Raw genomic sequence first — 12,688 nt, forward strand, 5'->3', positions numbered from 1 at the left:
GTGCCACAAATTGCAAAAAAAAAAATAGATTTAGTTTGTTCTTTTATGGGGAAAAAAGAAAAAAGCTTGGGAAAAGGCATATTTATAATTATTTGTATTACATATTTAAAATTACAGTACAGAATTATTATAATTTTTAAACTCTCTTTTTTTTTCTTTACCAATTTTCTTGTTTTTAATTTTCTCTTTTTACTAATTTCTTGCAAATTTTTTGGGTCATTTCCTCTTTTGTTGCTCATTGCCTTCTTCCCATGTTTTTGTAAAAAAAATGAAGCCACGTTGCTCAGTTTTCAAAGGGTTAAATGTGGCCTACGCAAAAATGTGAAAATGCGAATGACCATATTAATACATATAATATATATTAATATTTGGTTTGTTCGTTGTGGCCTACTGTAGAAACAATATGACAGACTCCGTAGAAGAGGACCCATTTGTTATGTACATATAAACACTTATTCTAAGGTAATGAAAACACAATGACTCTGAATATTATATACCATTTCTGTTGATAGATGTTCCTAAATTCTACACACAGGATGTTTCTTTACAGTTCTTAACTGTGACACGTCACTGAAAATTAATTTCCAGAGGGTTGTTCACCTCAGAGAACAGAGACATGTTGGAGCCCTGAGCAGTGGAGGAGTTGGTCAAGGCAAAGGTGAGGCTGCACTGGTAGGGCCGTCCTGTCACTGACAGGCGAGACTGCGTGTACAACAGCTCCTCTCCTGAGTTCACTCTGTGGGACCCGGACCACGACAAACTCTGAGAGGCACAAAGAGAAAATAAACCACAGCTGAAGAAAGGAAACAGGCACAGCCACACCCATTAAGTCTACAAACTTACAAGACACACCACACAAAATAAATTATGTAAAACACGTTTCCCAAGGGATGTATGTTAGGAGACTGCGCAGATTCATCACAGTAACCACATATAGACAAACCATTAGTCATTCATAGCAACACAGCAGCTCCATTCCTCCACAATTTGTCTTCAGATGTGGGAGAAAACCCCAAACTATAAATCACCACAAGAGAAAGCAGTAGAAACACAGGATGCACATGTGTGGACTCACAGGCTGTGGTGGGCAGAGGCCCATAAGCACTGTGTGCTCCAAGCGATCCCTGAGGTTGGTTTGAATCTTAGTCAGGAGTGTGTGTGACGGACAGGGCGCGGGAGACACTTTGTCCAGGCCAACATTCACCTGAAGGCTGTGCATTCCCCGAGGACCCCTCTAAGAGATAACACAGGAACACAAACATGAGTCAGCTGCGATCACATGCTAGGAGAAGAGAAAGGGAACGTCACAGCTTTCAGAGCACCTGGTACTTCAGGCCTTGTTTGATGCTCCTGTTGTCCCATCTGAGCTCTGCATTCTGGGAATACGAGTTTCCCTCCTGAGCTGCTGACACACAACCTTTGACAGAAGACACCACCATCTACACACACACACACACACACACACACACGCACAGATAAAGTAATTAGGTTCTCAGTAAAGACAAATACACACAACACCTCTGAGGAGTCCACACCAACCTGTTGCGCTGAGAACAGAGCACACGCCTGCCCCCTGCTGGAGTTGTTCTGCCACTGTTTGTTCAGGCTGACGGAGATATTGACAGGGACTGCGCTGTCCCATGACAGATGGGTCTGCATGCAGAGTAAGAAAATAATAAGTATACAATAATATACATAATAAAACTCTCAGCTGTTCATGTTTGTGCTTAAAGTAAACATACTGATCAATTTCATCACTTTTTGCTGTGTAAAATATTTTTGCTATGGCTGCCCATTTCATAAGGTGCACATATAGAAATTATGGAGAAAAAAATAAAAGGTTGTTTCTTATTCAACCTCGAAACTCAGAAAAACTAAAGCCCTTTTGAGGATTTGTTTCCATACTAACTGTGCCCCCCCGGTGAGACTCATTTCTGAGTTTAATGACTTCCTGAGATAATTCATACTTCAATAGTGTAAAGAAGAGTTTGAAGTGTTGCACCCTACCTGGTGGCTGCTGCGTTGTTCCCTCTGTGAGCTGTGTGACAGTGTGTGAAGAGACATCTGGCTGAGCGTGGAGGAGAAAGGCTGCTTCAGCTCCAGTTTGGTCTCATTCGTCTCCTCCGATCGACTCCACAAGCTCAGAGCTCTGACCTTGAAAGACCATAGACAGATATTTTTTTCAGAAGGAAATACACATGAATCTATTGAACTTCATACACTGGATTCATGATGCCCAAACATTTTTCACACATGTTGTACAGTCTGACCTGCTCAAGTCGGCCATGCCTCGTCCAGCCCAGTAAAACACTGTCTAGTCGGCCATGTAAGGATCGCTCGAGAGTCAACTCCAAACTAGTCCAACGGGGAATGCAGCTGATCTGAACTGAAGTCAACAACAAGAGGAAGACAACAATCCGTAGTCAGCCAAAGTCGTATGTGGTTACTCATCAAAAGCTGCATCTTTTATCTGTCTGGACAAACATTGTCCCTGTGATGGTTTATCGCTCTGGAGAGTTGGTCTACAATAGTTTACCCTTCAGGGTCTGGTTCCCCATCTCCAGTGCTGCAGGTGCAGAGTAGAGACCAGACAGGATGAACTCCTGACTGCCCCACACAGCTCCATGTTGAACTTGGTAGCTCCAGTTCCTGGCCTCATACACAGTCCTCACTGCGACAGTCCTGGGCAGCGGCTTCAACTACCGAACAAAGACCATCACTGAAACATTTAGGATGTCCGTACAGCGTGATGTTCAGGGTGTGGAAAGACAAAAATGTCCATTAAAGGGACAGTTCACTTCACACCAAAATCAAACATACAAATTATTCCTCTTACTTGTAGCGCTATTTATCAGTCTAGATTGTTCTGGTGTGAGTTGCAGAGTGATAGGAACTGTTTTCTTATTTTTTTGGCGCTTTGAGCACCACAAGCCGAGTGCCATCTAGTTCCATTATATTGGAGAGAAGGCAGACATCTTTTCAGCTGATATCTCCAACACTCTGCAACTCACACCAAAACAATCTAGACTGATAAATAGCACTACAGGTAAGAGGAAAAATATGTGTTTTGGATTTTGGGGTGAACTGGCCCTTTAAAATTGATCAAGTGCACATTTTTAGGTCTGACTATTCTGTGCGGTCATCTCTGACACAATGGAAATGTGACGTATGCCTGCGTATTTATAAAGTCTTACATGTACTACAAAGTAGGACTGTACTGTTCTCATAGTCAAGAGATACTTCAGGTGAGAAATACCTGTGGGTACGAGTGTTTGAGCTCTAGAGCCTGTCTGTATCCGCTCTCTATAGCTGCCAGCTCCCCCAGAGCCCACAGCCTCCTCCTGCCTGACATCACCTCCACCAAACCTGCCACACTGGACTGAGACTGGTTCAGCTGGAGAGAGGGAAGAGAGATGGCGACACATGCTGTGACATGTCATGCCTATAAAACTCTGTAATTACTAAAACGAATGCATAGAAAATAATAACATAACGACAGCATAACATAAGTAATGCCAGCACATATTTTGCAGAGCACGTTCTTGTTTTACTGTGTTTAGAATAAGACCTCACCTGAGAGCGGACGTTGAGCTGAGAGGGCAGATAAACCAAAATTGTGGGAATATTGTGGACCACCTTCACCATCAGGTCCTTGCTGGACAAAAGAGCAGCTTTCACTTTAAGAATGCGTGTGTATATGCATGTGTTTGATTGATCAATGACGGAGTGTGAGCGATGTGTGTTTACAGTACCTATGTGGCAGATGGTGTCCCTGGATGATGAGTGCCAGCGAGGAGCTGAGCTCAGGGTTCACAGCCATGGAGCACCTCAGCTGTGACTCGGTAAGTCTTCCCCAGGCTTCCACCTACGTCCACAGTCACAGAGATGGTTAGCACAGACAAGTAAAGTTGTGGTAAGTCTGAGTGTGTGTTACCCTCACCTGTAAGGCAGGGCTAGATTGTCCATGTATGGTGTGTTTTAGTGTGACTCTGGCCTCCTTGGACCCTCCGTGTGCCCCCAAGCCTCCTATGTCCCCCACCACCCGGACTCTCCAGTCGTGAGAGTGAACGTCTACTGAGGCGCTCCGTAGAAGACCTGCAGAGAGGATCAGCACTGTTGTTGAAGGTAAAAGTCATGACATTTAAAAAGCTCATCATAAGAGTACAACTTGTCTAAACCATATTTTGTTTCTGCAAAGAGAAACTGAGAGCTGTCTGCATGTCAAAAATGAAATATCTGTGACTTTTACGTCATGATAAAATTCATCTTTAAAATACACATAAGGTCAGATGGTGACATCAGCTGGTCAGTCTACGATACTGCAGTTGAATGTTAGAAAACATGATGACGCCAAGAGGGAAAATACAGACCTGAAGTTCAGTATTTAGGGTACTGCTGGTTATATGAGTTTTGACTTTCACCCATATAAACAAAAAAATAGATCATCTTGTCATCTTCACCTTCAAAAGAGAAACAACTGCAGCCGCATTTTAAACATCTCAAACTTCGCCGTGAGTGCAAAATCCAAAGACAGAGAAAAGTCTTGATGAACTGAAGTTACAGGCTACTGTGTTTAACAACAGCAAAACTGTATACTCGGTGAATCCAGACCCTTTAAAACACCAAAGTCTGATCGAGGCAGTGGTAGACCAGCATCTCCCATGCTCAGCAAGAAAAAAATCACTGTTTTATCAATGGAGAGCGGGTCTGAGGGGAGGATCGAAAAGTTTCGCTTTCAGGTTAGCTCCCCTTTGGACAGAGCTGTCTGTTTGGGAAGTACTAAGCATACGACTGGATAAATGAGACTTGGATTATACTGCACAAGTTGTGTGAGAGCTTGTAAATGGATGTTTTGATGTAGTTTTGTTGTTCATCAAGATTTATCTCTGCTTTTGGATTCTTCATTCACAGCAGGCATGCAAGAAAAACAAAGTTATCTTCTTGAATTCGGGGCAACACAGGGAGTTTATGACCTTGGACAAAAATGATTTTTTTTTTTTCAGATATCTCCACGTCAGAGACTACTTCAGTAAAGACTTCAAACAAATAAAGGATACTGAACCCAATTTGATTAATATATGCACTGATGTATGCAAGAATAAAGACAAATATATATATCAGATTACAAAATTCCACAAATTATTCCATTGGCCAGGTCAAACAGAAATGGGAATCAGGCCTGGAGATTGGAATGATATTTGGGAGGGACAAGATAGGACAACCAATTCAAGATCCTGGTGGGAGTTCTGCTGGGGAAAAACATAATATGATATTTTGTGACTCCAAAACTGAAATCTCTACAACAGGGGTGTCAGGGGCAGGATGATGCTAGAGGTTGCGTGGTAAGTTAATGGCAGAACATTTTTATATTTTTTGGGGATGGCCTCTAATTTCTCCATATTTGCAAGAGTTTACCAAAAGCATAAGGAACATTTCAACAACAGATAATCTCATGACCCAGGACAAATACGTTCACGAAATACTTTTGGCTTTTCTTTAAGACTGCGACTTGATCAATATACAAAACATTGGAAAAAATTGGACCGTATACACAAAGGGATGTAACCTATTGAGTGGTTAGTTGAAAATCCTGCTCTGTACCACTGTGTACAAATGGATCCAGCTGTTAGTACAATCTGACCTTTGAACTGAGCAGTCAGGGTAGCGTCCATGCTGCGCCGTGTCCCTGTTTGATCAGAAGCTGGTGGAGAGTAGGAGAGCAGCAGGGCCAGACGTCCATCGGCCACACTGACATTCAAGCCGGAGGCGAGCAGCTTGTGTCCGTCCACAGTGAGCCGAGCTCTGGACTGAAGCTGAGAAAAGACTCCCTGGATGGAACACAGAGCCTTGGAGAAGAAAATCACGAGAGGTGTTCTAAATATCAATTCGATAAACCAATATGATGTAAAGATGTGTTATGTTACCTCCATGTTAAGTGGCAGTCCTCTGTCCTGTAGCCACGACCAGCTGTGCCACACGGTTCCTCTTATCTCTTTGGTCACTGGGAGACATTTTATCCTCAGTCTCACTCCTGCCTGCTGACCTCCAAACTGGGACTGTAAGGTCAAAGCATTCCCCTCAGCAGAGCCGAGCTCTACCTGCACACACAGTCACTGTGACATCAATTTCATTCACTCAGTGAGCTGTTTTCAAGGGACAGTTCACCCCAAAACTAAAAATACATATTTGTCCTCTTACCTGTACTGCTGTTTATCAGTCTAGACTGTTTTGGTGCGAGTTCCTAAATGTTGGAGATATCAGGCCGTAGCTATGTCTGCCTTCTCTCCAATATAACTGAATCAGGATTAATACATCTTTCACGTAGTAACTATATTCTGCCAAACAAATTACACCTGGGGAAGGGAAGCGTGCATTTTATTTTGGGGTGAACTGTCCCTTTAAGTCAATGAACTGTTAGTTCTTTATGGTTGAGTTTCTCACCTGGATGCTGTTGTTTGCAGGGACTCCCAGTTTCTTCAGATAGTTCACTGTGTGTCTAAAATGACTTCTCACTCTGAGTGTTTCAGATGTCTTTGAAAATGTCATCTCTTGAGTGAGCTGTAAAACATTCAGAGTATCAACTGCAGCAGCTGTTACATGCAGTAAATGTGATAAAGCTGATAAATGCACGTACAGTATATCATTATGGTGAAGTTGAAAGAGCATTTGCTGATGCTGCCTCCTACCTTTTGGCTTCCTGTGCTGCTGTGTAATAGTGAATAGTACGAGCCATTGCCGTGATTCCCAGAATTCATTGTCACTGCAGCATGAACAGGGAGACCAAGCTTCTTCAACAGGGGCATAGAGTGGTTTAGACTGAGTGCAGCTTCATTTTTATTCTGAAAAAACAACGGCACTGAATTACTGTACATGACGTCACGTCCTTTGTCTCTGAAAAGAGATAATTTAGGGCTACAGCTTTGTTAGATGTATTACAGGGCCCAGTTGTACAGACGTAATCTGATTTTATTTCGGCTACAGGATTGGGTCAAATCTTGAAAACGGGTTGCTGATTATCGCAATTTTTTTTGATATCTCAATCCTGCTACATAGTTTTGAACAACACATACTAAGAGTTTGATCCAGATCAAAACCAAAACTGGATTATGTGATCTAATCCGACTTCAGAATCCTTTTTTTTCTCTCCTGTGAACAACCCATTTTCAAGATTTGATCCAACCCAAAATCCTGAATGACTGGGCCCTGGTGAAATGTGATTTTTACTGGATTATAAAGGAAATAATTGACATTTTTTAAAAGTAGAATCACAAATGTTTTAATGTATTTCCACACCTTATTTTTCTTAAGAGCCACTGACGCCTGTAACTCTGCATCATCCATTGTCATGGAGACCTGAGATTCTGCAACAGTTGGGGAGACAACCAACAACACAGAGGACTGCATCCCGTCCGGACTACCCCACTCCTACAAATATTGATAGCAACTGATGCAGTGAATCTATTTGAGATCCAATAGGCTTTCAGATAATCTCGTAGTATGTTTACCTGAATCACTGTGCAGTTGTTGTGATACACCAGCGACCCCCGCAGGCCAGGCTGTGACATCACAACCCCACTGGCTCCCACAGTACACTCCTCCATCTGTATGACGGCTTCAGTGTCGTATCGTTGTTTTCCAACCCTGCAGGTGACTCTCAGTCTGCTGTGCTCAGGTAAGTCTTTGAGAGCAGGAAGGTTGTGACTGAGCTCGCCCTCCACACTCAGCTCCGGCCAGGGCCTTGCATTCAGCCTCAGGAAACCCCTTTGGCCATCCAGTTCGGCGTCCACCGTCGCTGTCCAGATACCCTGAGGGTTACTCCACACTGAGCCATTCAAATGAGCCTTAAATGGACAGAACAGCAAGGTCATTATCACTGCTGGTAGTTGCAAATAAAACTAATTAATGCACCTCAAGATGCCTCATTCTACCACATTTTAACAAACAGCATTTACCCGTAATGGACCTTTTAATCTGGCAATCAATTATATTTGTAAGAGCAGTTTGATCTTTGCAGCATATTCAGTTTTGTTCGGATTATTAACTGTATGATGGAAACGGCCTCATTTCTAAATATTAATGTGATGGACAATGGTGTCAAAGCTTTAGTAATCATCCACACCTGTAACATTGGGCACTTTGACTCCAGAGCCCAGAGCCACTGTGTCCTTCCTTTGGCCTCTACGACTCTATTGGCTCTTATATAACACGTCCCCGCTTTAATGAACAGGGCCTGCTCAGAGCCTCCAGGAGCAGTGGCCTCTATGGTGATCATCTGGGGCACACCGTGGCTCCTCAGCCCAAGGAAGGAGTGTGTGAGTATCCCAGAGAGAGTCAGAGGCCTGCAGGACTGACTCAGCTCCAGGGAGAGGTCCTGGTTGTCTGCTCTCAGAGACGAGGTCAGGGTAAGCTGGCAGGGGACGACTGTCAGGAGAGACTGGAGAGCCAGGGATGCTGGGAGGACTGTTCCCTGTGGTGCAGACATACATGGAGAATGTTAATTGGTGTTGAGAGACTGGTGGAAGGAGAGTGATCCTGTCTCTCTCCACAGTGGCAGCAAGTCAAACAGGGCCCATAGTAACCTATCTTAGCAGCTGTGTCATCTGCTGTGTTGTTCTGCTGCTGTAATAAATGAGCTTGACCTTCTATTGAGTTGTAAAATGTATTTAAAAGGACAGACGTGAATCATGCAGGAAATCCCAGTTCTTTAACTGTGATGAAAGAAATGACAATGTATTGTCACAGTCAGATGTAGCAGTAATATTTACAACTTAAACATGTATGTTTATTCAGGTTTCCATGAGCAGTATTACAGGGAACTGATGGATAGTCTGACCTGTAGAGCTGGACAGTAGTTGGTCACATTCACAGCATAGGAAGACTCCTCTGTCTGTGAAGCCTCGGTTTTCCCCAAACTGCCCCTGAAATAACAACGTCCCAGCTCCAGGCCAACCTCCACGCCAGGCAGATGTGAAACCTTTAAGATTAAAGCTCCGTGAGCAGGAAATCCCAGCGTCTGTATTGCCTCTATAGAGTGCTGCACAGATGCTCTCAGGCTAAGGTGGGGGTGACACGATAAATGTAGACTAAGGCTGCCTCTTTGCTCCCCGTCAGCCTGGAGAACGGTGCTGAGATTTGTGGAGCAGCCAGAACGGGTGATGGAGATGTTGGCTGACGTGTGCGATGGCAGGAGTGTCTATAGAGGAAAAATTTAAAAAGGGAAGCTCAGAGCCAGGACTATTCTTCATGCTTTCCAGACAATTCAGATACAAGTACTCACTTTATAAAGTTGTGACACATGTACAGTCCTACAGTTAGATTGCTTTTCAACACTACATCAGTGACACAAATACAGAATTACACAAACAAGACCATTGCTGAAAGGATTCACTGCTTTAGAGTTTACATTAGTTGCCAAATACTGTTGAGATCATTCTGGGATGCAAAACTATGATGTCATTAGTTCTGCAGGTACTTGGTCATAAACCAAAGTACTAAATAAATTAAAATTTTGCCCTAATGATGGTACTAGAAGTGACAAATTATGACATTTCTCTGTTTTTCTGTGTCAGACATTCACTAGCAAAGCTTGGAGAGCACTGCAGCACTCGTCTCTGACCTTAGTCCTGACATCTGTGCTACTATAATGCATAAAGTTTGCGGTGCATGGGTCAGGTGGTGAATTAATGTGCATTTCAAGCATTCCGTGCATCTTTTTTGTTTTACTTTATATCAATTTCTAAAGCTATTAAATATGACAACTTGTTTGGGGTTCACTTTCTGCAGGAGTTTCTCCACTTCAGAAGTTTTTTTTAAAATGTTTGGAGCCATATGCACTACCCTCTGTAGAAATTTTGTTTGGGAATTCTTGACTTAACTCTCCTGACTTTTCTGTTTCTTCGTTTCTTCCTCTATTTCTGTGTGTGCACATGGCCCTTCAGTCTCATGCCATTTTATGGTAATTGGTGGGGCGTTTACCTATACTAATTAGGATCAACTGGCACAAGCTTTCAACTTACGAGGGCAACCCAATTCATTATTATATGAACACAGGTGTGAACAATTCTGTGGTTTAAGAACACGTCATGAATCTGACATAGACTTTTCTTAAGGCCTTTTTTTAAGGACAAATTTAAAGGGGAACACCACCTAAATAAGGAATTCCAATATGTTTTTTTAAGGCCGAGGAAAGTAGGAAAGGTCAATCAATATTTGTGAACATGAGTTACTCTCTCTCAAAGCCAGAAACAAGAGAAGTAAGTCTCAAACTTCTGATGTCATCAGGTATAAAGTCTGGAGCTGCTACATCCACAATGAATGGCAGCCTGATTTTGTGGACCCATAGAATGTTTGTTTTCCTTTTAATACCCAAATTAGCTTTATCCTATTGTAGTATTCTCCGCTCTGAAACAGAAAATGTACCCATTAGCCCAGAATATTCCCCTGGCTGCTCTCAGTGTTATCTATAACATCTTTCTCCATTCATTGTCTACGGAGCAGCTCCAAACTTAAAACCCTATGACATCGCACATTTGAGATTTAACACTAGTTTTAGAATTTTGAGTTGAGAGAGTTGTTCATGTTTACTAATATTTTTGGACTGTGTTAGACCATAGGAGTAATACGTATGAATCTTGAAAATGGGCGTAGTTCCCCTTTAAGAAAAAAGCAGGAAGATGTTGGTGAATGAGGCTCAAAGTTTGAGGCAATCCAGCCAATAGTTGCTGAGATGTTTCGGACTGGGCCAAAGCGACAGATATCCCTAAAGTCGTGCCACAGGTGTAAAATCCATTACGAGGTTAACATTCATTTCAACTATGGTCTTGTTTATACTTTCTATTTACTACAGTATTGGTGTTATCAGTGTGATTTGTGCTAATGGAAAGACAAGAGTCATCTCCAAGGTGAAGATGCTTCTTTTGCTTTCCTTCCGCTGGGAAACAAGATTCCTGACACTTCTTGTTTCCTCTCTAACCTTCAGTAAGACACATCGCTGATGGACAAAAAAATTCCAGCTGATCCTCCTGTCTTCTCCTCTCTTGTGTTGATTTGCCAGGAGGAGCAAGGAGCACGCATCACTTTCCACATCCAATTCAGCTTGACCAGCATTGGTCGACATGCTAATAGTGACCTCCTGTGGTGCAACAGTGGTGGCCAGGTTCTGTTGAAGTGTGACCCTGAAGGAGGTGGAGGGCTCAAAGGCAGCAGTCAGGTTGATCAGACCAGAGCGGGTGTTGAAAGAGACCTGAGCACTTCCAGAGAGGGATGCGTCACTGAGCTGACCTGACCCCTGGAGGTCTACTCTGTTGGGGATGATGGAGGTAAGAGAGGCCCAGTGATGCTGGAGAGTCCACCCAACTTCAGCCTTTTGGTGCTTCAGAAGAACAGACAAGACGCACTGACACGAGTCCTGCTCATTTTCTAAACTCAAAGAACATTTGAGTCCATCTTTCCCTGCTTGTCCCTGTACAGTAAAAGAGGTTTTCTGTGGTTCTCCTCCCTTGACTCTCCTAACCTGCACCCAGGCCAGCCTCCCCACCCCTGTACATCGGACAGAGAGCAACAGACTTGAGGTGTTTGAGTCCAATGCTATGCTGACATCTGCCCAGATGTGACACCAGCTTTCCAACCTCATCCGACCTGTCACCTCTGCCTTGTGTGTATCACTGCGGGTCCCAAACTCAAGCATCCCATGCCAGCCATAAAGCCCAGGCCTCTCCAACCTCAGTCCCACATTCAAGTCCATTCTCCAAGGGCCAACAGCCAACCCAACCCCCAGGGCCCATCGCTGAGGGCCAGGCCGCAACAGGAGCCTGACACTAGATGTAGAGGGCACACCCAGGTATGTCAGCAGTAGAAGGGAAGAATGAGTGAGGTTAGCTCTGAGCTCCCTCTGACCATTGGAGCTGTAACAGCCTTTAGCTTGAACACTGAGGCTAAAGTGAGTGAGCGACAGGCCGTAGCAAAGCCTGCTGTGTGGTCTATAGGAGCGAAAGACTCGTACCTCCACAGGGCGACCCGCCACATTTCCATAGCACTGGGCTGAGAGACGGTCTGCGGTGGCGTCCCCTGTGCAGTTCATCTGTGAAAACAAAACCCCCTGTTGGCAAAGTTTGTTTTTCAAGGAAGAAACTGAAGGAGGAGACACAAGGATTTGTGATGAATTACTGAACTTTAGACCAGGCACATACAATTTTGTGGTACACCAACATGCTAATCTGAGCCCTTACTGTAAAACAACACATGCTTACAGTTGAAACGGTATTTCAATTTTATTCTTTGTGGTTCATTTGATGCTACCGCTCATGGTGGAACAGTGGGTCAACTTCTTCAAAGGAATACTTTGAGAGTATGCTCATTCTCTCTCTCTTGCTGTGAATTATATGAGAAGATTGATACCACTCCCACGTCTGCTCTGCAAATATAAAGCTAAATCTAGAGACCTGTTAGCTTAGCTTGGTATAAAGACTGGAAGCAGGGGAAAAAGCTTTGACTTGAAGGCAAAAGGTAAAAAAAAATACCAGCACCTTTAATTAGCTGTACTTTTCAGTATGTCACACTATCTGAGGTTTATGTCCTACATGAAGAGCACAAATATGGTTATTCTGCTTTTGGAATGTACTATGTGAAAAGTTAAGTGTGGTGTCCCTCAAGGATCAATCCTTGGGCCCTCTTAATTCAAGTTATATAT

At 43.4% G+C, this 12,688-nt stretch overlaps 1 protein-coding gene across 1 annotated transcript in view; it reads right to left on the minus strand.

The window, feature by feature from the left end:
• Positions 1 to 12,688, minus strand: part of LOC125902020 (uncharacterized) — a 48,411-nt gene that overhangs the window by 12,030 nt on the left and 23,693 nt on the right. The window contains exons 41-60 of the mRNA XM_049598107.1: positions 12,002 to 12,079; positions 8,834 to 9,193; positions 8,120 to 8,467; positions 7,506 to 7,841; positions 7,294 to 7,425; positions 6,687 to 6,839; positions 6,442 to 6,558; positions 5,925 to 6,098; positions 5,642 to 5,846; positions 3,941 to 4,095; positions 3,753 to 3,865; positions 3,574 to 3,655; positions 3,257 to 3,394; positions 2,537 to 2,699; positions 2,271 to 2,386; positions 2,008 to 2,154; positions 1,540 to 1,653; positions 1,323 to 1,439; positions 1,076 to 1,234; positions 601 to 762 (exon numbers count right to left, since the gene is read on the minus strand). Of these exons, the coding sequence (XP_049454064.1) occupies positions 601 to 762; positions 1,076 to 1,234; positions 1,323 to 1,439; positions 1,540 to 1,653; positions 2,008 to 2,154; positions 2,271 to 2,386; positions 2,537 to 2,699; positions 3,257 to 3,394; positions 3,574 to 3,655; positions 3,753 to 3,865; positions 3,941 to 4,095; positions 5,642 to 5,846; positions 5,925 to 6,098; positions 6,442 to 6,558; positions 6,687 to 6,839; positions 7,294 to 7,425; positions 7,506 to 7,841; positions 8,120 to 8,467; positions 8,834 to 9,193; positions 12,002 to 12,079 (3,369 nt within the window). The remainder of the gene's footprint in view (positions 1 to 600; positions 763 to 1,075; positions 1,235 to 1,322; positions 1,440 to 1,539; positions 1,654 to 2,007; positions 2,155 to 2,270; positions 2,387 to 2,536; positions 2,700 to 3,256; positions 3,395 to 3,573; positions 3,656 to 3,752; positions 3,866 to 3,940; positions 4,096 to 5,641; positions 5,847 to 5,924; positions 6,099 to 6,441; positions 6,559 to 6,686; positions 6,840 to 7,293; positions 7,426 to 7,505; positions 7,842 to 8,119; positions 8,468 to 8,833; positions 9,194 to 12,001; positions 12,080 to 12,688) is intronic.

This window comes from Epinephelus fuscoguttatus, linkage group LG15, assembly GCF_011397635.1.
Source record: "Epinephelus fuscoguttatus linkage group LG15, E.fuscoguttatus.final_Chr_v1".
NCBI classification, from domain to species: domain Eukaryota; kingdom Metazoa; phylum Chordata; class Actinopteri; order Perciformes; family Serranidae; genus Epinephelus; species Epinephelus fuscoguttatus.